This window comes from Lampris incognitus, chromosome 6 (assembly GCF_029633865.1).
Source record: "Lampris incognitus isolate fLamInc1 chromosome 6, fLamInc1.hap2, whole genome shotgun sequence".
NCBI classification, from domain to species: Eukaryota; Metazoa; Chordata; class Actinopteri; order Lampriformes; family Lampridae; genus Lampris; species Lampris incognitus.
The window spans coordinates 40,446,429-40,472,695 of record NC_079216.1 but is presented as its reverse complement, the minus strand read 5'-3'; the positions used below and the strand labels follow the sequence as shown (position 1 = coordinate 40,472,695).

The 26,267-nt window shown below is 43.7% G+C and overlaps 1 protein-coding gene across 1 annotated transcript in view; it reads left to right on the top strand.

The window, feature by feature from the left end:
• cdh13 (cadherin 13, H-cadherin (heart)) overlaps positions 1-26,267 on the top strand; it is a 678,090-nt gene that overhangs the window by 305,925 nt on the left and 345,898 nt on the right. Inside the window, 1 exon segment of the mRNA XM_056282406.1 lies at positions 17,037-17,215. Coding sequence (XP_056138381.1) covers positions 17,037-17,215 — 179 coding nt within the window.

Sequence of the window (26,267 nt, the reverse complement as noted above, 5' to 3'; positions counted from 1 at the left end):
TGACTATGTTATTCCTTCTGTTCCTCTTCTCCTCATTGCTCACCTGGTTGGTCTTTCTGGAACGTGTTGCAGTTTTCACAAAGGTCCAACTGGGGTAGCCGCAGGTTTTTAAAGCTCCCCTCAGGTGTTTGTGTTCTTCTCGTTGGGCCTGAGTGCTGCTGGGCACATTGTCAGCTCTGTGTTGCAGAGTTCTGATGACGCTCAGTTTGTGTTCCAGTGGGTGGTGTGAGTTGACAAGTAGATATTGGTCTGTGTGTGTAGGTTTTCTGTAAACCCCAGTGTGGAGGCTCCTGTCTTCCCCAATGTGGACGTCACAGTCAAAGAAGGGCAAACTGTTGTTCTTTACGGCCTCCCTTGTGAACTTAATGTTCTTGTCCACTGAGTTGATGTGTTTGGTAAACGCTTGCACCTCTTGTGTTTGGATTTTGACCCATGTGTCGTCCACATATCTGAACCAGTGGCTCGGAGGTGTTCCTCTGAAGGAGTTCAGGGCCCTGTGTTCTACCTCTTCCATATATAAGTTGGCCACAATGTGAGATACTGGTGAGCCCATTGCACAGCCGTGTTTCTGTCTGTAAAACTGGCCCCTGAATTGGAAATATGTAGTGTTCAGGCAAAGGTCCAGTAGTTGGCAAATCTGGTGGGTCTGGGCTGAGGTTGGTCCTATTGTGGAGGGTGTTGTCACGTAGCAAACGTTGCCTCACAGTTTCCAAAGCCTCCATGGTTGGGATGCAGGTGAATAACGAGGTTACATCGTAGGATACCATGGTTTCATTAGGTTCCAGTTTTACGCCTTGGACCTTGTTCACAAAGTCATGACAACACCCTCCACAATAGGACCAACCTCAGCCCAGACCAGATTTGCTAACTACTGGACCTTTGCCTGAACACTACATATTTCCAATTCAGGGGCCAGTTTTACAGACAGAAACACAGCTGTGCAATGGGCTCACCAGTATCTCCCATTGTGGCCAACTTATATATGGAAGAGGTAGAACACAGGGCCCTGAACTTTCTTCAGAGGAACACCTCCGAGCCACTGGTTCAGATATGTGGACGACACATGGGTCAAAATCCAAACACGCCGCTCTGGTGGCCGAGCGGAATAAACCGCCGTTCTTGCAGTCTGCTCGTCATGTGGCTGGGAGGTTCGTATCCCAGACTCGCTGTAACCGGTCACGGCCAGAGCATCCATGGGGTAAGGCATTCATTAGGCCACCCTTACCCAAGGGATAGTGGGTGTAGATCGGTGTAGTGTTCGGGGACTCGTCGTTCTCCAGCGACCCCTCTGGCCCACTCAGGCGCCTGCAGCCAAGCAACTGAAAGAATTCTCCCTACGCCTCCTTCGCGGCCTGAAGGTAATGCAATCCATGCGAGGCTTCAGCGTGTAAAATAGCAAGAGCAGCCGACACGAGTGTGAAGGAAGCTGGTGTAACGACTATCTCCTTCCTGTGGAAACGTGAGCCAGGGGAGTTATTCGACAAAAAAAATCCAAACACAAGAGGTGCAAGCGTTGACCAAACACATCAACTCAGTAGACAAGAACATTAAGTTCACAAGGGAAGATGTAAAGAACAACAGTTTGCCATTCTTGGACTGTGACGTCCACATTGAGGAAGACAGGAGCCTCCACATTGGGGTTTACAGGAAACCTACACACACAGACCAATATCTACTTGTCAACTCACACCACCCACTGGAACACGAACTGAGCGTCATCAGAACTCTGCAACACAGAGCTGACAATGTGCCCAGCAGCACTCAGGCCCAACGAGAAGAACACAAACACCCGAGGGGAGCTTTAAAAACCTGCGGCTTCCCCAGTTGGACCTTTGTGAAAACTGCAACACGTTTCAGAAAGACCAACCAGGTGAACGATGAGGAGAAAAGGAACAGAGGGAATAACATAGTCATCCCGTATGTTTCTGGGGTCTCCAAGAAACTCAGGAGAATTTTTAACGAACACCGCATCCCGGTATACTTCAAACCCAGCAACACACTCCGACAAAGACTGGTTCATCCCAAAGACCGTGTACCACACACACGGAAAAGCAATCTGGTGTATGCTGTACAATGCAATGAGGATTGCACTGACCTATACGTAGAAGAAACCAAACAACCACTACACAAAGGATGGCCCAACACAGAAGGCCAAACTCCTCAGGACAAGACTCAGCAGTCTATCTACACCTAAAGGAGAAGACAAACTCCTTCGAGGACAGCAACATACACATTTTGGACAGGGAAGATAGATGGTTTGAAAGAGGGGTGAAGGAAGCCATCTATGTGAAACTGGAAAAACCATCCCTCAATAGAGGAAGAGGTCTGTGACACCGCCTATCTCCCACTTACAATGCCGTCCTTTCATCTCTACCCAGGAGACTCAAGAAGCCTAGCCTCCAAGAACAACAGTCGGTCACTAACGGCTCCAACGACTCATGACCACTGAATGGAGCACTATTGAGGTCGAAACTAACACTTCCAACAACTGTCATTGCTAAACATAGGAACACAAAAGAGCCATTGACATCAATAGCTCTGATAATGATGGTTGTTGCTAAACATCAGAACACAAAGACCCACTGACATCGATAGCTCTGATAACAACTCCAAAGAGGCTAAATATCTGAGTTTCATCATCAGCCAGTCAGACTAGCTTGGTCTAGTCAGAAAGGCACAAACTGATGAAGCCTCTTGGATGAGAGGTGAAACGTCTTCACGGATATATAACCAAGTCCAGTTGCACTTGATTCAATTCCTTTGGATATATATATATATATATATATATATATATATATATATATATATATATACACACACATATATAGTTTGAGTATTTCCAGCCTCTCAGTTGTATGGAGCTGCCAGGGAAGAGGAAAAGAGGAAGGCCAAAGAGGACATTTATGGATGTGGTGAGGGAGGACATGCAGGTGGCTGGTGTGACAGAGGAAGATGCAGAGGACAGGAAGAGATGGAAACGGATGGTCCGCTGTGGGGACCCCTAACGGGAGCAGCCGAAAGTAGTAGCAGTAGTAGCAGTAGTTTTGTTTTCTGCTAACTTCTGTTTTGCATTCAGAGTGAACAGTATCTGTTATACTTGGATTGTGAATTATACAGTAAACAATCTCCACTTACCTTCTCCTGTGTATCTGAGTCTGCATCTGGGTCCTTCCACCTACCTCGTGTCAACCTCCAATCCTAATGCTTCTCTCTCTCCTTTTTTCGCCTTTTTTTCTATTCAGACTTCTACCCCCCACACACACACACACATACACACTCCTCCATGTTCTTCCCTCTCCAGCTCATTTTCTCTGTTCTTCCTCGTTTCATATCTTCACCTCCTGTCTCTCATGTCCTTCAGTCCTTTTCTTTCCTGTCATCCCCATCTTCCTGCTTTCATGCATCCTCCTCTCTTATTTGGTTCTCTTCTCTCCAAATGTAGTTGTCTCGGCCCCTCCTACCTCCTCCCCCCTCGCCTTGTGCGTCTTCGTTCTATTATCCTCCCAGGAGTGTTTGCCATTATAAGGGTCTAATATTTGGCTGAACTATGAGGTCTGTACCAAACTCAATGCCAAGGGCAGGGAGGCGAGGTGAGTCTGGATGCAGAGAAAGCCAGGTGTGCAAGAAAAGCAAAGGCCATTGTGGAAGAGAAGAGGGAATGCTGAATCAGTAAGGGATAAGGGAAATAATACACCCTCACCGAAATGCAAACTGGCATTGTCGGATGCTGTGTGTGTGTGTGTTTGCGTGCGTGCACGCAGTCATGCATGCATGCATTTGTGCATACGTCGGCAAACGTAACCACTAAGCCATTGTGTTGCCATCTTTTATTTTTCCAAGGAAATTTAATTAAAAAACCCAGGACCCAGTATCATAGATATCATGATACAGTATTACGACTATCATGTTTTATGATTTTCATTCAAACATTCTTTTTCTTCATCCCTCTCACTGCAGGTCATTCTCTTCGAATGTCACGTCATGTGCATTTTCAATTATCAAGTTAAGTTGTGAGTTCATTATCCAACCTTTTTTGAGGGGGGGATTCCCCCCCCCGCTTTTCTCACCAGTTGTATCTGGCCAATTTACCCCACTCTTCCGAGCCATCCCGGTTGCTGCTCCATCCCCTCTGCTGATGCGGGGAGGGCTGCAGACTACCACATGCCTCCTCCGATACATGTGGAGTCGCCAGCTGCTTCTTTTCTCCTGACGGTGAGGAGTTTCGCCATGGGGCACGTGGGAGGATGACACTATTCCCCCCCAGTCCCCCCTCCCCCGAACAGGCGTCCTGACTGACCAGAGGAGGCACTAGTGCAGCGACCAGGATACATACCCACATCCATTTTTCCACCCGCAGACGTGACCAATTGTGTCGATAGGGATGCCTGACCAAGCCGGAGGTAACACGGGGATTCGAACCGGCGATCCCCGTGTTGGTAGGCAACGGAATAGACTGCTACACTACTCAGACGCCCTCATTATCCAACTTTGATTGTCATTGTATATAGACTACAGATGTTTGCCCGGGGGATGCCCTCGCCGTTCATTAGCCAGTTTTTTATTAGATACTCATTAGCGTGTGTGCTATTTAGATGCTCATTAGCCATTGTGTTAGTGGCGTGCTGTGATGAAAGAAATAAATTGTCTATTTCTCTCACATTCTGTCATTCAACAAGATATTCTAACTCAGCATTGACCCCATTGTAGTATCTTGAATATAAGTGAATGCAGTAGTGGTGCATGCAGTTTATAAAGAAATCCTCTCTATGTACCCACATAGTTGTTGAGCAAAGTGAATATTTTTTAAACTGCTCATGGGATGGTAAAAATCTGTAGTTTATTCTCTTTTCTGCCCATGCTGATAACAATGTATTTTTTATCAAACATAAATGATTTATTATTTCTATTTAGTCAGTGGCCCAAGAAGGTGCAGGCTGAGAAAATAGAACGGGGGAAATTGTATTATTGAGAAGAAAATGGCAGCGAGACCCTATTTTACACCCTTTACTTCACTGTCAGCTCAGCATTAATCTCATATTTAGTTTCAGCACAACAGCATTTCACAACAGCTTTCCCCGTCTCCGGCTTCAACTGTTGTGGCTATTACATCTGAATTCTGAATTTATTCCTTTATAAGTTTTGCCACCCATTGAGGCAACTTTTGGTAAAAGCAGTTTTAGCAGAACTTCTCTGTGAAGTTTTGGTCTGTCCTCAAGCAAAATCCTACCTAAATCTTGCAAAAATGAAAAAATAAAACAAACATTGTATGAGTCTTATCGAATCGGAAAGATGTCATTTGATTTTATTGCTTGGTGTGTTTCCAACCGTGGGCTGCTTTAGCTGTTCGGGTTTTTACTGTTACTTATTTTCCATGTGAAAGTGTTGAACCAGTGAACTTGGTGAGTCGGCGCACACGATCAGTTTAACATGGCAAGTTTCTGATACCATTGTACCCTTTTTGTACTTAAAACTGAAAAACATTTTGGGGGAAAAACAATACACTGTTCAGTGCAGCAATATTTGATTATTAAACCCTTTAGATGCATAGATGTAATGTTATATATGAAAATGGCCACAAATAATTAGGCTAAATGCAAGCCACCTCACCACAGTGTGTTTCAAGCAAGCTAGCCCCTCCTCGGGCAGCGACTGAATGAATAAGGAAATCTGTCAAATAAATAGAAACGTGGGAGTTTCACAAAATCAAGCATGTGGGGTCTGTGAATAAATGTAAAGAAGTTTTGATTTGCTTGAAACACATTGTGGTGAGGTGGTTTTCATTTAGCCTAAGCTTCCTTTGTGTTTGGCTACCTTTTTTTGGGATTTTGCCTTTTTGAGAATGTTATTTCTTTAAACACTTAAGTATAGTAAAAAAAAACATATTGTGCAAGTTGACCCATTGTATGTGTCTACATCAATTAAAAGCAGTATTAGTTGACATTTAAATGTTAGTTAATAGGCGATAAGGCCCTTATAATTCCTTATAAAATGCTTATTAACATTATTATGTGTTAATTAGACTACGATGCATTTTGGTTAAAGCACTTATAAGTCACAACGTTTGTATTTTTGGACTATTAAAATTATTTTAATAACTTAATCATGAGAGTGATTAGATGCCACGTGCAAAGTTTTTTGCAGATTGGATTTACAATCTAAGACGAGTGTGAAGAATTAGGTTTTGCATATTTAGCAAGCGGCACCTAGTGGCAAAAATTGGCTTATGATGCCATTATTAACACTTATATAGTATTATTAACACATAATAGTGTTAATAAGCATTAACATAAGAACTTATAAGAGCCCTATTACCTATTAATTTAACACTTATTACATATACATAATGTAAGGTGTTACCGACTTTTGGTTACTGTTGTGAAGATCACACTACACTGGAGTTGTAGCTTGCCAACTGAATAGGCAAGCTGCCATTAAAGAAAAGAAGAGAAAACCTGTATGTAGCTATCCCAGAAAGTTGAATTAGTTCATCTGGACAAAACATTTAAGTGGGAGAAACATGTCATCGCTCATCTAAATCACTTCTTCAGTCTTAACTGACTGCAGGTATCCCACCCTTATAAACAATACAGTGGCATAACGACTGAACTCAACGATCGGTTTTGTATGCAGATTTGATAGAGAATAAACAGCTGTAGTAAGGTACTCTTTTGTGCAACTCTACTACTACTACTGCTACTACCCCCCCCATTTTTCTCCCCACTTGCACTTGGCCAATTATCCCACTCTTCCCGGTCGCTGCTCCACCCGCTCTGCCGGTCCGGGGAGGGCTGCAGACTACTACATGCCTCCTCCGATACATGTGGAGTCGCCAGCTGCTTCTTTTCACCTGACAGTGAAGAGTTTTACCAGGGGGATGTAGCATGTGGGAGGATCACGCTATTTCCCCCAGTTCCCCCTCCCCCCGAATAGGCACCCTGACCAACCAGAGGAGGCGCTAGTGCAACGACCAGGACACATACCCACATCCGGCTTCCCACCCGCAGACGCAGCCAATTGTGTCTGTAGGGACGCCCGAATACTTCTATTACTGCTACTACTACTACTACTACTGCTAATACTACAATAACAAGAGGAATAAGAGCAGTATAGTGCCAGTACATTTGTGCATACTACTATTCTACAGAAAGTAATTGTTGTGACGTTCTACTTAGATATGTCTCTAGAGAGAGCTCACACATTTTTAAAGCCAACAAAGCGGCACTGTGTAGTCGCCTAAACTACAAGCGAATTATAAAAGGATGCAGATAGAATCCGGCTACGAAATGAAAGTTCAGTTTAGTATACATCTGCATAAATAAAGTTACTCTTCTTGCTGTATCAGCTGGTTCATGACCATTGCCCCTCTCTCACCATCCATCCATTAACCAAACCACTTATCCTGCTCTCAGGGTCGCAGGGATGCTGGAGCATATCCCAGCAGTCATTTGGCAGCAGGGTTGGAGACACCCTGGACAGGCCGCCAGGCCATCACAGCCCCCCCCCCACACACACACACACACCAAGGGACAACTTAGTATGCCGATTCACCTGACCTAACTAGACTTTCTAGTAACTAGTGGTCTAGTAACTAGACTAACCTGACTAGACTCTCTCACCATGATATATATATATATATATATATAATTTATTTATTTATTTTGCCGCACACCATTCTTTCTGATATTTTTGTGGCAGCGTTGACATCGGGGCAGGCGCAAACCAAAGGGAGGTGGTAGGAGGTCACCATAATTTGGTTTATTATTTCGAGCAATTGTGTATATCATGTATTGCCAATGAATGATTGAATGATGATTTATTTCCAACATGTAAATAAGCAGGATATAACATACAGATGAGCCATTGCCAATAATCTGAAGTGTATAATTATATATAGTGTTTAAGTGTTTGTATACCTATATTGGTCTAATGTTGCTTATTTTAGTTGTGCTGCATCTTAAATTTAAATAATTCATCATTATGATGATCATTGGGCTTTTTTAGTGCCCCCCTCTGCACTTTTACAAGTTTTAGTATACTATAATGTTTAGTGTATTTGTAGGCAAGGTAGGTCAAGGGGTGATTTCCATAGATGTCCTGTGCTCGGGAATAAAAAGATCCACTTTTTGGGAAAAATTACCCACCCTTTTAATAGGCTGACTACAGTCCTACACTGTCTGCCTACAGCAGACCTTTAATACTAGGATTGTTGTACTCAGGTATGGACTTGGTCTCAAGGCTTGCCTCTGGTCTGCATTTTGAAAATTCTGGTCTCATTCTGGACTTCACAGTGTAATGACTCAGTCTTTAGTTGGACATTGCAGACTTGTGATAACTTTTCAAGATTGGTGGAGTACAAGACTGATTTGTTTTATTTTTGAAATGAGTATCAAACCTTCACTGAGGAAATCAATAAATCGCAGTGTAAACTATGTTTTCTCTTTTGTGATTGTTAAGTTGTGTCTCTGAAACTTTGGAAAACATATCTGAAAAAGTCCTACCTTGGTGGAGGAAAACAGCTTCAATAGATATTATAGTAAAGTGGAATTTGACTTTTACTATAATGGTAGTAATGCAATTACAGCCATGGTGCTTAATTGGACTTGCACTTTTTTCTGGTGTACATAGGTTTTGGCCTCATTGGTCTTGAGTTGGACTTGCCACCTTAAAGTCTTGGACTTGACTTGGACTCAACGAGCTTCAGTCTCGAATTTGACTCAGACTGGACCCCCTAAAGACTTGGTCTCATCTTGGCTGGTCTTGACTGCAAAGCTACATAATACTGTAAATATACGCATGCTTTCAGACTGACAGATAGATGCAGCACATCCACCGAGCCACCTGAAGAAAGATGAAGTCTTAGGTTACACATTTGGTTCACTTTGCCCTACGTCAGCCTCTCATATCGGTTGACTAGAGTCCTACACTGTCTGCCTACAGCAGACATACATACAAAAACAAAATATTGCTCCTATTGATGCTGAAACCAGAGAAGTTCTTTGCCGACCTTACATTGGGAATTCTACAAATCCTGGATGTAGAAACCCTTCCACAAATAATATGAAGAGATGGAGAAGGAAAGTGAAAACAAATACTGCAGAAACAGAACCAAATAAGTACAGCCAAATGAGACACACAGTAGCCATTTTAGGTCAAATGCATACATGGAGTGATGCAATCCCAGTAAATAAAAAATTTGGAATCAGATCTAGAATATAAAGGAAAAATAGTGTTATGACAGATGAAAAGGTAGCCAAAAACAAAACAAACAAAAAGCAAAAGAAAACAAAGGCAAGGTTGTTACAAAGGGAGATAGTTAGACACAGTATAACACAGCATTCTCGAAGGGTCAGTGCTCAGTCCCCTTCTCCTCTCAATATACACCACCTCACTTGGTGCAATCGTCTGCTCCCAAGGTTTCTCATACCATTGCTATGCTGACGATACCCAGCTCTTCCTATCATTCCCACCTGATGACCTCACAGTCTCAGCACGGATGTTGCCATGCCTTGCTGATATCTCTGCATGGATGAAAGAACGCCACCTTCAGCTTAACCTAAAGACTGAGTTCCTTGTCATCCCAGCCAGTGCATCCTTACAACAACAGGTCAATATCCAGCTCGGATCAACCCAATTCATGCCCACAAAGTCTGCCCGAAACCTGGGTGTCATGATTGATGACCAACTAACCTTTAAGGGTCACATGGCCTCGATTGCTTGGTTGTGGCGATTTGCTCTGTACAACATCAGGAAAATTAGATCCTACCTGTCTGAGCATGCAGCACAATTCCTGGTACAGGCTCTTGTAATATCATGCATTGACTACTGCAAATCTTTACTGGCAGGTCTCCCTGCATGCACTTGCAAATCTCTGCAAATGATCCAGAATGATGTGGCGCGTCTGGTCTTCAACCAACCCAAAACAGCACATGTCACTCCGCTGTTCATATCCCTTCACTGGCTCCCATTAGCTGCCCACATCAAATTCCAAACCTTAATGCTCACTTACAGAACAGCAACTAAAACGGCTCTCGCCGACCAGAACTCCCTCATTTGGGTCTACGCTCTGCCCCAATCACTATGCTCTGCCAATGAAAGGCACCTGGCATTTCTGCCACAATGGGGCCTTAAGTCACTAGCCAGACTCTTCTCTTCTGTAGTTACCTGGTGGTGGAACGAGTTACCAAACTCAATTCAATCCACCGAGTCCCCCCATCTTTTTTTCTCATTTTTCTCCGCAATTGTATCTGGCCAATTACTCCACTCTTCTGAACCGTCCCGATCTCTGCTCCACCCCTTCTGCCAATCCGGGGAGGGCTGCAGACTACCACATGCCTCCTCTGATACATGTGGAGTCGCCAGCCTCTTCTTTTCACCTGACAGTGAGGAGTTTCGCCAAGGGGATGTAGCATGGGGGAAGATCACACTATTACCCCCAGTCCCCCCCCCCCAAACAGGCACCCTGACCGACCAGAAGAGGCGCTAGTGCAGTGACCAGGACACATACCCATATCCGGCTTCCCACCCGCAGACATGGCCAATTGCATCTTTAGGGACTCCCAACCAAGCTAGAGGTAACGCGGGGATTCGATATGGCGATCCCCATGTTGTTAGCCAATGGAATAGACCGCCACGCCACTTGGATGTCCCGTCTCCATCTTTAAGAAGAAGCTAAAGACCCAGATCTTTCTAGAACACCTCCATGCCTAAAAAAAAAAAATCACTTCTATGCACTCTATGCGTTGCCTTTGTGCACTGCCTGTTGACACCTGTGTCCTATCAGAATTGAACCTAGATTTTTTTTTTTGGCACTTACTTGCGTTCTCACCTCCTGACTAGATCCTTGCTTGTGTTGTATTAACTCTCAAGATGTACGTCGCTTTGGATAAAAGCGTCTGCTAAATGACATTGTAACATTGTAACAAATCAGACTGCAGGGCTGCTGAACGCTGCCTCAGCAGATTGGCGTCATTCCACCAACATAAAGAACCACTTCCCCACCTCAGCTCTCTGTTCTCAGTGCATATGTATTTCCAGCTGAACAAGGGATGGATTCATTGGCTGTAAGGCAGAAGTAGTGGATTAAAGAAATTGACGAAACACCACCAACTGTACACAGCTGCATGAAAACTATTCAAAGAAAAAAAAAGAACTAAAAAGGCACACCCTGCTGGAAAGATTTGGGTATAAAAAGTACATGCTGCTGTTGTAAGTACTCCTTTCAATGCCTGTGGCGGCAACAATGCAAGGGCTTGAAAAATGCATCAAGGCAGATTTGTTGACTATATCGACTGTACATTTCTTTCTTATTTGCTTAATTTACCAACATGGGGAGGAGGAGAAGGAAGCAATGTCCCTGTTTCCCTGTCCGTATTTCTGTTTTCTCATCTTTTGACTTTGCCCATTTTTCTCTCTCTCTCTTTCGCTCATCTTCTATATTTCTTCCACATTTCACATAGTTCCCTCTCATTCTCCTTCCGTTCCTGTGTTTTTTCTCTGATGAACCAACTGCTAGTATGGCAGTGTATACCTGAACGGTGTTCATTGCAATAGGACGGCTCATTTTGAACCCCCTTGTATACCACTTATCTCTGGAAAAAAGTAAAGGATCTCTCCTTTCTCCTTTTGCACTTCGCGCTATCAGTCCATGTGAATAAGAATGCTGTTTTCAACTATTGCTTTTCCTGGTGTATACAGTATACAGTGAATTATTTAAAATGTAATTCTAGTCTTTCTCACAGTCTTCATCCATAGTGCACGTGCATGTGCACACACCACAAAGGCATGCACACAACACACACTCAGACAAACTAGCATCATTTCATACATGTTCTCTCTCTCCAACTTGGGCTTTCACAGCATGTCAACTCTGTGATGGCACCCAGAGATCATGGGGCTCCAATTGATTTCCCTTGGTGGTTAAGATAGACAGAGGAGTTTCATGCAGCACCACCGCTGTATCCTGCTAGCTAGACTCACAAAATCACACCACAATATGTAATTTTGTGCACTCTTGTGTATGTGTTACATATATTTGTGCTTCGAGCACCACTTCCTGTGTCATATTTACTTTAATATCACTTATTGTTAGCATCACCATGGCCCCACCATACATACAGAGTATACACCTCATTTACATCTGGTGTTAGAATGCAGTCTGGATCTGGATGTGGATATGTATTCTGGATACTAATGTGCACAGCTTACAGTGTGACCAGGATGTGATCAACTTTGGCGGACCACCCCCGGGGGTGATTTTTTGCCACTATGTTCAGATCTCGGATATAGACAGCCAAGTGGAAATGCAGTCTTAGGGCTTGCATTGATGTAGTCAAGCCACCCACGGGATGGAGGCATTATCACCATGGCCAAATGTCACAGCACACGATGCAGGCTGTAGTTGTCTCCAGTTGACTCAGACTTAGTGGAGTCTTGCACAGTTTGCTCCCACCACCATAGTCACTGCAGTCACTGCCTTACTGCAGTCACTGCCAACGGGATTGCACTAAAATCAAATTGAGCGTTTCTGTTGCCAAAACATAGACATAGAAAAAAAAATCCTGCACAGCAAATGAACAAAAACTTAAAAACTTATACGGTAAGGGTAATTCCTATGCCCACCACTTAATTGTGTGATTTGCATAGTGCATAGAAAAAAAAACTGAATCACATCCCAGATGGTTTACCAGATAGAGTGACTTCTATTACAAGGTGTAGGAGGTATTAGTTAGATACGGCTATTTTGCATATGAGCACCCAGTGCAAATATGTGAAATAATTACCACCGATTGCCACAGTATGTGTAATGAATGCTCATGTGTTTCTATGAAGTTATCTGCTTAGTTACGTATTTAATACTACTTTTACCTTGCACCATATAGGCCTACCATACCTGGAAATATAGCTAAAGGCTAGAAAAATGAATGGGTTATCAAAATTTTCGTTGACTCTGTATCACGTGTTCTTCTGTCTGTGCTGATGTCGTCCAGCATCGGAGGAGATCCATTTGTTAACAACGTAATTGGAGAGCTTCAGATTCACATCCAGTCCCTTTCCACCCACCTCTATAGCCCCCCAAATGCAGTTAACATTGATTAAGCTTTGGTGCCCACCAGCAGATGCAGTTGATAAGGGAGAACAATGGGTCTTTATGAGGTCACGCAGATCTAATCGGATTTTGATCTGATGCTGATTGCTCCGTTATTGAATGCTGTGTGCTTACCTGATCAGAGATCTTCCAATTATGGTTGGTTTTATTGATGTCCGATGAGGCTTATTTGGGTGAAGAGGTGAGGTTTGATTCCAGTGGCCTACAGCACATGCAATTACAATTACGTTAGTCAAACTGACTTCAGCTCAACGTGTACAGTGATTGGGTTTAATTCAAGAGAATTGGGTTTGCTTGAGCCTCCACACAGTATGGTGTGCTTTTTTGTCACTGTGATCTGCTCAGGTGAACTAATTTAGTCACAGTTTTTGATGCTCTAATTTGGTCTGTGCGCACACATGTGTGTGTGTTTGAGACTCTGTGTGGGTTTCAAGGTGTGAAGTGGAACAGAGTATCAGTAATGAAGGAGATGGGACTGTATAATTATCCTGCAGAGGAAGGATTACAAGTTTACTTAACCACTAATGGTTCACCTTGAAGTGCAAATACCATGGGGATAAAACCCATCCCCTTGCTGCCCCCCATTACCTTCACCTGGCCAAAAGACCATTGGTGATAAGCCACCATTTGCCCAATCTAATTTAATGAAGGCTTTGCATATTTTGTTACAGGCTTTTTGTCTTTTCTTGCAAGTATTGGTTAATGTACTGTGGCAAACTACTGTCGAGCATTAAGGAAAAAAACATAAAAAGAGATGGCTGTCCAACAGCCATGCAATGACGTTGACATCCGGTGCTCAGGGAGGTGTTTTGCTCAGTATATGGGTCAAATTAGAATCTGTATGGGGTGCATGTAGGAAAACGCATAAATCTTTAATGACTGTAATGTTAAGGGAAAAGGAGGAAACGTGTAATGTGAGGGGAATTCCTGTAGGATTTTCCTGAAGAATCCAATAAATGCCAATGATGGTTATCGGTATAGCAGCGTCTCTCCCCTGAGAGCCGCTTACCGTTCGGTAGAAAATAAAGCAGGTCATTTTTCAGTCCTCTGTATTTATTGTTCATGAGTTTTACCTGTTGTAGTTCTTCCCATGTGTCCCAAGTCATTAATTACATCCATGATCCAAACCGCTTATCCTGCTCACAGGGTCGAGGGGATCCTGGAGCCTATGCCAGCAGCCATTGGGCGGCAGGTGGGGAAACACCCTGGACAGGCTGCCAGTCCATCACAGGGCCCACACACACATTCACATTGACACACACACACACACACACACACACACACACACACACACACACACACACACACACACACACCTAGGGATGATTTAGTACAGCCAATTCACCTGACCTACATGTCTTTGGACTTTGGGAGGAAACTGGAGTCCCCGGAGGAAACCCACACAGACACGGGGAGAACATGCGAACTCCACAGAGGACGACCCAGGACAACCCCCAAGGTTGGACTACCCCGGGGCTCGAACCCACAGCCTTCTGGCTGTGAGGCGACTGCGCTAACCACTGCGCCACCGTACCCCATCATTCATTACATTATTACAGCAATACATATTGCTGAGAAATTATACGTTGATTATTTTTCAGGTAAAAGCATGGCACACCTAGTTATTGTACTTAACTACACATAAATGTTCCACTAAAAACACAACTTCTGTAAAATCCTTTGAGAAATTAGAATTTCGAATTTACCTTTCATCTTGAATTTTCCTTTTTTTTCCCACATAGAAGACATTTTCCTCTCACCAGCCTCCCCACTCGATCTACTATCCTCGGATCTGATGAGCGAACTTAGTCCTACTGTATTGGCATTTGTGTGTGTAAAATTATGTGAGCGAACACATACATGCACACATATGTACAAACTGGCTTCAATCCCACATTTCATTGGCCAAACCTCCCTCAACTATCAGAAGTCTTCATCTGTGTCACAGGCCCCCCCATCCTCATCAGAATGCAAAACTCATTGCTGTTGGTTTGAGTCAAACTTGAGAGTCAAATGAAAAAAGTAGCCTTTAGATGATGGCATGTTTTAACAGAGCTGTCTGACTGCGAGCTGATGGCCGTATCAAACATAAAAAGAATGAAGGAAGATAGATAAGACACCCCTGCCTGAACTTGGGGAATGGAATACATTAACCAAATGAGACAGAGAGGATTAAAGTGTGTGTGTGTGTGTGTGTGTGTGTGTGTGTGTGTGTGTGTGACTGTGCGTGCACACATATACCCATGTGTTTATCTGTTTGGACAACTTGGATTGTGTGTGTGTGTGTGTGTGTGTGTGTGTGTGTGTGTGTGTGTGTGTGTGTGTGTGTGTGTGTGTGTGCGTATCTACATTCTGCTCCTGTGCGTTCAAGTTTCCTCCTCCCAAATGTCTCGGTGTGTATCATCAACGCAACACTGAGATTGAGGGGGTGTCAAGGACTGCCTCCTATTTCAGCTCAGCTGCACTGGCCAAGATTTCCATTTTTGTTCCCATTACCAAATAAAATGCACCCTGCTGTTACAAATGACACAAGGGAGGGAAGACATTAATAGAAAAGGCTCATTTTTTTAGTGGGTGTCTAGGCAGCAATACACATCTTGTTTGAAACTGAGAGTATCGTCCATCTGCTACCATGATTGCTTCTGGCACTCTAAACTGGTGTTCTCATGTATAAATGCCATTTATAGAGAAAACATTTGCATGAAAGTTGTGTTTTACGACAGGCTACATGCAAGTATAGTGAGCTGAAAAATACTGTACAGAAATTGCATGTGGTGACTTCTCTCATCTAAAATCACCTTGGATTAGGGCATCCAGGTGGCGTGGCGGTCTATTCCGTTACCTACCAACACGGGGATCGCTTGTTCGAGTCCCCGTGTTACCCCTGGCTTGGTCGGGCGTCCCTACGGACACAATTGACTGTGTCTACGGGTGGGAAGTCAGATGTGTGAATGTGTCCTGGGCACTGCACTAGTGCCTCCTCTGGTCGGCCGGGGCGCCTGTTCAGGGGGGAGGGGGAACCGGGGGAATAGCATGATCCTCCCACATGCTACATTCCCCTGGCCGATCCGGGTAGGGCTGCAGACTACCACATGCCTCCTCCAATACATGTGGAGTCGCCAGCCGCTTCTTTTCACCTGACAGTGAAGAGTTTCGCCAGGGGGACATAGTGCATGGGACAAAAATGTAACTATGCTTAATAAGTTGTTGGCCAATTTTGAGTAATGATATGGCTAAAAAAAATTTTTTTTAAATTAAAAGTCACAGGTTTTAACATCTGATTTATAAAAATTCTGTCTAATACAGCCACAGTTAGGAAGAAAAATACAGAGGAAACCATTATCTCAAAAAGACTATGCAAGCTAAGCTTCATCTAAGTTTGTTTTTTTTTTACCGTACACTCATGAGAGGCTGGTTTACTGAATGGACACAGCTAATGATTTAAAAATCTGCAGTCATGTGGGTATTCGTATCCGCTGTTGATTGTCTGTTATCAGTGGAAATCCCACGCTCCCTAAATTCACTCATCTCGAGCATTTGCAGCACAGCATCCGAAATGCAAATGCACATTTTACGATTGCGTAACTTTTACAAGATTCATATGTTCCAAGTATTTTACTCTGATCAGCAGCCTCTGATCCTGAGCTTCTAGCGGCTGGGAAATAGGGAAAACATCATTTTGCCACCAACTCATCTCGAATAAAACATGGACTTGTTATTAAAGCCTACATTTAAGGGAGGAAGTAAACAACACTTCTGCAAATATGTTTTTTTTTTTGCCTTGGCTTTGATATAACAAATGATGACTTTAATGTGCAATTCAAGCTCGTGCTCTCATTGCTCGCATTTCTTACTGTAGAGTGATTATGTGTGAGATTAGGTTAAACCCAATCTCCACCCCCCCACCACCCCCTTTGTCTGTCTTTTCCAGGGACCAGGGTGATGACAATGACAGCGTTTGATGCAGACGACCCCGCCACAGACAACGCAGTACTACGCTACATGATAGTCAGGCAGTCGCCCGACAAGCCCTCCCCAAACATGTTCTACATCAACCCGGAAAGAGGCGAGATCGTCACTGTCATCTCCCCCACACTGCTTGACAGAGAGGTTGGTGGTCCTGCCGAAATTCCTGTGTGTGTGTGTGTGGGGGGGGGGCTGCAAAGTTGTTTGCAGGTCTTGTACTAGCTGTTGAGAAGTGTAGCGCATAGTTTTCTGTGTCCTACAAGCTTGTTAATGTGTATATCCAATACGTGTCTCACAGGAAGTGCGATCTTCCTAAAAATGCTACTGATGCCATTACCAGTAAGAGAAGAAAGCAAGTGGTGGGATATAGTGTAGATGTAAATGTGTGTGTGGGGGTGGGGGTGGGGCTGCAAAGTTGCTTGCAGGTCCTTTACTAGCTGTTGAGAAGTGTAGTGCATACTTCTGTCAGTGTCCTTCTACAAGCCTTTCACTTGTTAATAGTGTTGATGTAAATCTGAATGTGTGTGTGTGTGCGCGTGTGTGTGTGCGCGCACGCGTAAAGGTGTGTGGTGCCGCCCACGTTTGTTTTTGCCTCTTTATGTGAGGGAGCACTTGTGCATGCAAATGAGTAGGCACAGAAACAAGACGAGTACCTCTCTCATTCCCTCTCTAGTGAGTGAGACAACAGGATGATTGCTTTTCCAGCAGGGTGACGAATGCCAGAACATCGATTGGGCTCGCTGGTGGAAGAGGAATATTAGCTGTTGTCAGACACTTAGAGCATGGTTTAATTGAGGTGATACACACTCATCGTGCCAGCTCTGGCAGTGTCCAACAAGCCGAGCTAAAAAAACCTCCCATCCGGAACTGTTATGAGCCGCGGAAGCCAGCCCACCCCGACAAGCAGCTTCCCTGGCTAAAGTAGACTGCTTAATAGAGGTGTAATTGATTAAAAGTCTGGTGAAAGTTGCAGCAAATGCCGCAGCCAGGATTTAATTTAGTTTCTTACGGTTTTTTTTTTTTGAGGAAGTGTGCAGATAGATGAAACATGACAGTATTTACACCTCCGAAGTACATCTCTCCCCCAGCGGATTTCAATGGAAGACTCTAAATGGAAGAAAAAAGAAGAGATAGGAGCACACCCCCCTAGTGTCAGCTTCTGACGTTTATTAAGACCATAACGGTCTGACATTTTAGGATATGCAACGGAATAGTGTTGTGTAAAGCATGTAGCAAAAGTGGCGGCACGGTGGCGCAGTGGTTAGCGCAGTCGCCTCGCAGCAAGAAGGTCCTGGGTTCGAACACCGGGGTTAACCAACCTTGGGGGTCCTCCCGGAGCACCCTCTGTGTGGAGTTTGCCCGTTCTCCCCCGTGTCTGTGTGGGTTTCCTCCGGGGGCTCTGGTTTCCTCCCACAGTCCAAAAGACATGTAGGTCAGGTGAATCGGCCGTACTAAATTGTCCCTCAGTGTGAATGTGTCGGCCCTGTGATGGACTGGCGGCCTGTACAGGGTGTCTCCCCCGCCTGCCACCCAATGACTGCTGGGATAGGCTCCAGCATCCCTGCAACCCCGATTGGGATAAGCAGCTTGGATAATGGATGGATGGATGGACGTAGCAAAAGTGTTAGCCTGTTTGCATCCCCAATATATCTCTGATAAAAGACCAGATTCTTCTTGTTGTTTATCTTCTCCGTGGGCAACATTGTTTTCAAGCCATTAGTAAGACGCCTGCAAAGTCATGAAGACCTGAGATGAACCCTAATAGTCTGTTGTTGTTTTTTATATGCAGGCAGAATTACAACAGGGTCATGCTTGATTATTTTAAGTACAGTCCTGTCTTTATGTATAACTTGTCTTAAACCTTTATGCCAGCGGTACGCAGACTTGGCCAACTCAGAAGCCACAATAACAATTATATGTGTATATATATATATATATATATAGAAAGAGCCACATTACAAAAATATACCTCCTCACCCAACCTTTGTAAGGTCATAGGTTGCTATTATTGGGAAATTGTATTATTAATGTTACTGCTGGAAACTGTGAATCATTTATTTGAAGGAATGCACCAAGTATCACACAGAGAGAAGCCATCAGAAGATGAAGGTTCCTGCTGCAAGTGCCTCAGAAAATATTTGGTTAAAAAGTGTTAGAAAGCGCTAAATTAGAGACTTAAAAGCGGCGCAACACAGTCGTCAAAGAGCCGCGTGCGAGCCACGGTCGGAATACCACCGCTTTAAGCCTTCTCACATCGTGTTAAGAAATTAACAGAATGGTTTTTGCCTTTCAAAGTGTTTTGAATAAACATGAAACCTATTAAAGCTTACACCCGGTAAAATGGTTTCACAGTCATAGTCTATGAATTTTATGTCATTTCAATCTCCATCAAAATGATGGATCTCAAAATCCATCACAATTTTCCTCGAACCAAAGGGTTGTGACTAATCCGTGTCTGATACCTGCCGCCCTGCCTTGCACCAAATACATTTACAGGCTTTGCAATCTGAACGATTGAAGCCCCAAATATCAGTGTCTGTCTTTGTTTTCACCTCATCTGGATGTCTTTGCAGAATGTATTCGAAATACAGTCTTGCTCTTTGTCGCCAGATTGGACAGCACCTTATGGGTGTACCCTCTACCTGCACCCGTCACTCATCTGTGTGCTAGATTCTTGCATTTCAAGTTCCTGGATGAGCAGCATTGCAGCCGCATTGCAGCCGTCTGTAAAGAGTCAGACTTCTTCAAATGCAGTCAGTCGGCAGAGCCAGATGGACCTGCAGAGGGATGAAGTTTCGAACTGTCCTCAATTGGGTTTGGAGAGATTTAGAGCTAACCACTTCACTGGATTCTTATAAATATGGGCACCGGTGTGACACCTATCTATCCCATCTGCCATACCGAATGTCATTTTTGGAGGGTGTGTGTGTTTGGGTATTGTTGGTGGGTAAAAAAGTGGAAAAAACAAACAGCAAGGGTTGAGGGTGACAACATTTTGTCTTCTCGTCCCATCTACCCTCCTCTAAGTGCCTCTGACAGAATTCAGATGGGGCACAAAGTGCATCTGGATAGACACCCCGACCCCAGGGGAACCAGAAAGCCAATCCGGAGAAAATTGGAAAATCAATTTTGTCACATTGAAATCAGGTTGATTTTCCCTCCAGTGCATTCTCTGAGGCGTAAAATTCTGTCTTGATTTGCCCATCTATTTTCCCACTCTTGCCCCCCCCCCCCTCATCTGAGACACTTCTCTCCTCACTGTCTTATATTGTAATGACACGCGCGGCTCTTGGATCAATGGTAGACTATAATTTTTGACAGCTAATATTGCTTAGTGATGGGCCCATTTTCATAAGTCTGAGATGACAGAAGAGTGTTCATATCTATCGCTGATTATACGCAGAGATGTAGCGGAGCTCTCCTCTTCATCCTCCCAAGTGCTATGGAAAAAGAAGCCAGTCAAGGAACACACTTTGATACACACTGGAATTGATATGATTAGTGTTATTGTTCTACACATGTGGGAGTATTTTAAAGAGAACAGAAAAAATGAAATAAGAATCACGGGGGGTGGGGGGGGGGCTTGTTAATTGGCTTCCTTTTAACTCATTCTTTCTTTTTGTCAAATGATAAGTCTGAGAGTAAGGTAGTCGTTTAATGAGCAAGAAGACAGAGTTTGAATCTGCCGGGATTACTCAAAAAAAGGGAAAAAACAAAGACAAACCCTCACTGGCCTATGCAAAGGCATGCATATTTTAGCAGGCCAGCTGCAATGTGGTCCTGAGCAAGAAAGTCCTGTGTTCAAACCCCGGGGTTGTCCAACCTTGGGGGTCATCCCGGGTTGTCCTCTGTGTGGAGTTTGCATGCTCTCCCCGTGTCTGTTTGGGTTTCCTCCGGGTGCTCCGGTTTCCTCCCACAGTCCAAAGACATGAAGGTCAGGTGAATCGGCCATACTAAATTGTCCCTAGGTGTGAATGTGTTGGCCCTGTGCTGGACTGGTAGCCTGTCCAGGGTGTCTCACTGCCTGCCGCCCAATGACTGCTGGGATAGTCTCCAGCATCCCCGCAACCCCGATTGGGATAAGCGGCTTGGATAATGGATGGATGAATGGAGATGCAATGTGTTGTAACTGTCTGATTGGTGGAATTCAAATTGTGTGTGTGTGTGTGTGTGTGTGTGTGTGTGTGTGTGTGTGTGTGTGTGTGTGTGTGTGTGTGCGCGCACTGCACACATTTGTTTGGTGGCTGGTTGGTTTTCATTGAGTAATGGTCTCCACAGTCAAATGTGCACACACGCACCACCTCCCTTCATCATGGTTAAGTGACATCCTTTTCTAAATCATATTAAAAACAGGAGAGCCGAAGAGAGATAGTCAGAGAAGAAAAGAGGGAAAAAAATAAGGAAAACTGAGAGGAGAGGGTGCTTGCAGTCAAGGGCACGGTGAATTTTTGCCCCAGTCACCCACACAAATCATTTTAATCTATGCCGGTGCGATGTGGAGTGTCCGTGGGCAGGACAGGGCCTTGCAGGGTTGGCTGTAACAGGAGAGGACAGCCTGTTAATGGCAGTGTGACTTTCTAACTTGCTAATGCTCTCTGGCCAATCTGGGAGCTGTCACACACACAACAGCACCGCCGCCACTGCTGGTAGACACGTGTGCTATTATGTTTTCATAAAGGTGCAATTTCACATATGCTCGGTTTATTTATTCCTTTTTTCTTTTTTCTTTGCCTGTGATGATGTTTTTCCAATACTTCTTGGGGCTATTTTCTCCGTCAGACTTAGTGTTACTAAACAATTACAGCGTAATAACAAGAATAGTTTTACCTGTTGCTGTGATTCAGACAGAAAAGTAATGCTTAATGATTGCAATGGGTGCAATTACACAATCTTCGCCTGTACAAGATGGCCAGACAGTAGTGCTGCTCTACAATCAGGACCAAGCGTAACAGCAAGATCTCTCCGAGCTACACCCAATCTTTTCCTTGACAGAAATTAATTCTAAACCCAGTAAATCCATTCCTCGATAAAACGCTGTCTCGTGTGGATGGATGATAATATTTAATTTTTCAGTTCCACTGGCAAATGAGCCACTACTAGTCCACAACTGTGTAAATTCAATACAAGCCAACTTTAAAGCCCTCTTTTGGATCTCAGGATTACCAAGACAGGGGGAAGACAAACTGCGTACCACTTTTGGAAAGAACAACACATTCTCATCCTATTGCATCATATATTGATGTGATTGATGCAATTAACGAAGTCGCTATTGTAACAACCTGGCTCTTGGGCCATGACAGATACGAGAGACATGCAATTTCAAAGATTAAACCAACTAATTTATTTAACAAAAGTAACTCAAATACAAGCGTAACAGAAGATCACAAATCATTGTAAAACCCAATTCAATAGGTGAAATGCAAATTACAGTGTTCAGTTGAATGCCAGACTAAATGCCTAGGTTCGTCTGCTGGAGCAGGATGGATGATTGATGAGACCAATTAGGTTTAGTTTGATGACATATATTGAAATTATCGGAACTGCAGTATAACTTGTCACCTCTAATTTAGTTACTACACACTCATACCCCACAATAAAAGATCCAAACAAAATTACATTAAAATAAAATGGGCCCAAAACACTGAGGACAAGAAACAAAATTACACCCTGGGCAATGTGACTCAGTCTCTGTGGTGTCAACCCACACCATTAAATTGGGAGATTCCAGTGTTAAAATCTCTTTTTCTCCTTGCGAGGTATGCAGAGGAGCAGCAAAGTTCACTGTCCATCCAAAGAATTTCTACTTCTCTTTACATTAGTTGTCATCACAGTGGATCCTGGTCGCTGTCTTCGGAATAGATCATTGTTGAATCATACATCAAAAACCTGACCTGTACAACAGTCAGATTGATATTCAAAGAAATTATTAAATTATCAAAAACTTCTAAGTTATTATCCTTATCTTTTCTTGATGTATCGCACCAACAGATTATCCTGAATTATTTTAACAGTGTACACAAACATCCACACAATAAACCAAAAACACTGATGAACGTTGTTTTCTTACTAAAGGAAACAGGCTCTCCTGAAGCCTCAAAATGGCGACTGCGTGGTGCCGCGGAGCAACCACAGAAAATCCTTTTTTCTTTTTTTTTCTTTTTTGATTGCATTGCAAAGTGTATACAGCTATGCTCAGTGCACAAATGCACACACACACTTGTTATTCGTCCGTCAAAGCGACGAGGACCATCTAGTCATCCTGTGATGGATGGCAGATGACTTGCGCGATGATTAAAGTGAGGAAGAGTTACGCATCATCAACCCCACTCTCTTGTCCAAGACCACCTACCAGTGGCAAGACTAAGCGAGACGACTGGCAATGGAGACGGATGCAGATTTTTCCTCAGGGTGTCTTCCCGAAGCCTTTCCCGTAGACGAGCACACCCGCAAGGCAGTGGAGGTTTTAAATCAAGACTTTTCCTTCCCCTAGATGAACTGCCTGACAAGGCTAACAAGCTTCATCTACCTGGGTCTACACACGCTCTACAATGTGCATGTAACCTGTATTGTTTATATGCAATGTTACAGTTGGCTAACCACATCTGGTAGAAGATCCGCCTTTACAATTTCACATATCGTCCCCTTCTTAAAATAATGGCCTAAGTCATATTTTCAAGTTTTTAAAAAAACAGAATAAAGTGAAACTGAAACAAAATTTGTCAGTTTATTCTATTTTTTGAAAAACTTGAAAATATGACTTAGGCCATTATTTTAAGAAGGTGACGATATAACACTTATTTAGTCATCGATGCTAGCCGTTAGCATCACTGCTGTGAGTTTAGCTTAACAATTTCTCATTCAGCTCACCGAGAGGAGTCCCAGTGATCCAAAAGTCTATCTCAACAGAACAACATTCATTTAACTGTTGGCAAGGTTTTTTTCTGAAAAAGATTCTACGGAAGGAAGGCATCCACTCTTCCTGGCTGAGGAAAGGAAAGTTTTTCTTTTTCTCTTTTCTCTCTCTGGTCTCCATACCTCTCAGTACACACAAGGGGGTCGAGCTCACGCTCCTTTCATTTCATGGATTTTCAGAATAATATGCACCTGCCTATTAATTTAATCAACATCAAGTTAACTTCTTTCTGACACTTAAGAATAGACAGATTTCTTTTATGCAGCCTTCTGAATAAAACAGACACCCTCAGTAGCCCACTATACTAACAGAGTTACAACGGGATGTGAATGTCAGTAATGTAGGGTGTGCAAGGAGGACAAGAATGGTGTGTGAGTGGTGTTGAATGCATAAAATAAGCAAAGGAGGACCAAGGAGAAACTAAGTCTGCCACATAACCAAAGAGGGTGCCTGTAGGGAGAGTGAGAATGCGAAACAGAGTCTACATTTATAATGTGGGAACACTGGGCCCAGGTGTCACCAGAAGGTACTAATGACCAAACCATCCCACAATGCAATCTACCAGTTAACACACAGACACTGCTGACTATCAGCAGGGTCATCACACCATATTGACATGGAGGGAACCCTTTGGCGTCTATATAGACATAGCGGGTGTTCCATAGACTCCAATGTTATACTTCCGCCCTTGTTTTTGAATGTTAATTACATACAGGTTAGATAATAGCTAAGGTTACATTGTGGTTAAGGTTTGTATTAAAGGTATCCAACAGTAAACAACCTTGTAAACAACTCCGTTTTGTTTAAATTCAGAGTTTCAAGATGTCCGGGTAGCGTAGCGATCTATTCCGATGCCTACCAACATGGGGATCACAGGTTCGAATCCCCGTAATACCTCCAGCTTGGTCGGGAGTTCCCACAGACACAATTGGCTGTGTCTGCCAGTGGGAAGCTGGATGTGGGTATGTGTCCTGGTCACTGCACTAGTGCCTCCTTTGGTCACTTGGGGTGCCTGTTCAGGGTAGGGGGAACTGGGGGGAATAGCGTGATCCTCCCACGCGCTATGTCCCCCCGGTGAAACTCCTCACTGTCAGGTGGAAAGCAGCGGCTGATGACTTCACATGTATCAGAGGAAGCATGTGGTAGTCTGCAGCCCTCCCCGGATCGACAGAAGGGGTGGAGCAGCGACTGGGACAGCTCGAAAGAGTGGGGTGATTGGCCGGATACAATTGGGGAGGAAAAGGGGGGAGGGGGTAAATAAATAAATTCAGTTTCTCCCCAAATCATTGTGTGTGTCCATGAGGTCTAACAAGCATACATTTCCTACCTCATAAACAATTGCAAAGCCTTGTTTTTATTGTTTTTAAAGCTGCATTGTTTACACTGGCTTGTGATCTTTTTCTTCTCTTTTAATTGGTGGAAACGGTGCATTGCCGCCACCAACTGTCGAATTACATTAAACTGGAATGAAAGCATAAAATCTGCTCCGACTGCTGCTTGGCAGTAGTTTTTACACTCAGGCTTGTGTTTCTTTGCTTTAGTTGCAGTTGCTTCACTTCCTCCAGTTAACTTTATTTTTAAACAAGCTATCAGAAGATGATAAATGATGAACAGTCCAAAGAACAGCGTGAATTTAATAATAATAATAATCATTAATGCATTTTATTTGTGGGCGCTTTTCAGACCACTCAAGGACACCTTACAGATATGAAGGAGCTAGGTTATTAAGGGCCTTAAAGGTGAGAAGCAGTATCTTGAAGTCAATACAGTATTTAACAGGGAGCCAATGGAGTTGTTGAAGAACAGGAGTGATATGATCTATGGAAGGTGTTCTGGTAATGATACAGGCAAATGAATTCTGGACCAATTGAAGTTTAGGAAGACATTTGAGGGGAAGACCAAAGAGGATAGAATTGCAGTATCAATATGGGATGTAACCAGGCTGTGTGAATGAGTATGGTGGTGCTGCAGCAAAAACCAGACTGGAATTGTTCAAACAGATTGTTGTGTATCCAGTGAGTGTGTACCTGAGATGCGACAGTTCTTTCAAGTGTTTTGGAAAGAAATTGTAAATTTAAGATTGGGCGAAATTTATTCAAATTGTTGGGGTCTGCACCAGGTTTCTTGAGTATTGTTGGAGTTATTGAAGCTGTTTTAAGAGATGAGGGAACAAGACCAGAGGTAAGGGAGGAATGTATGATATCCGTTACTAAAGAGGATAGAGAAGGTAGACAGGCTTTTACTAAATGAGTAGGAAGGGGGGTTTACCGGACAGGTAGATGA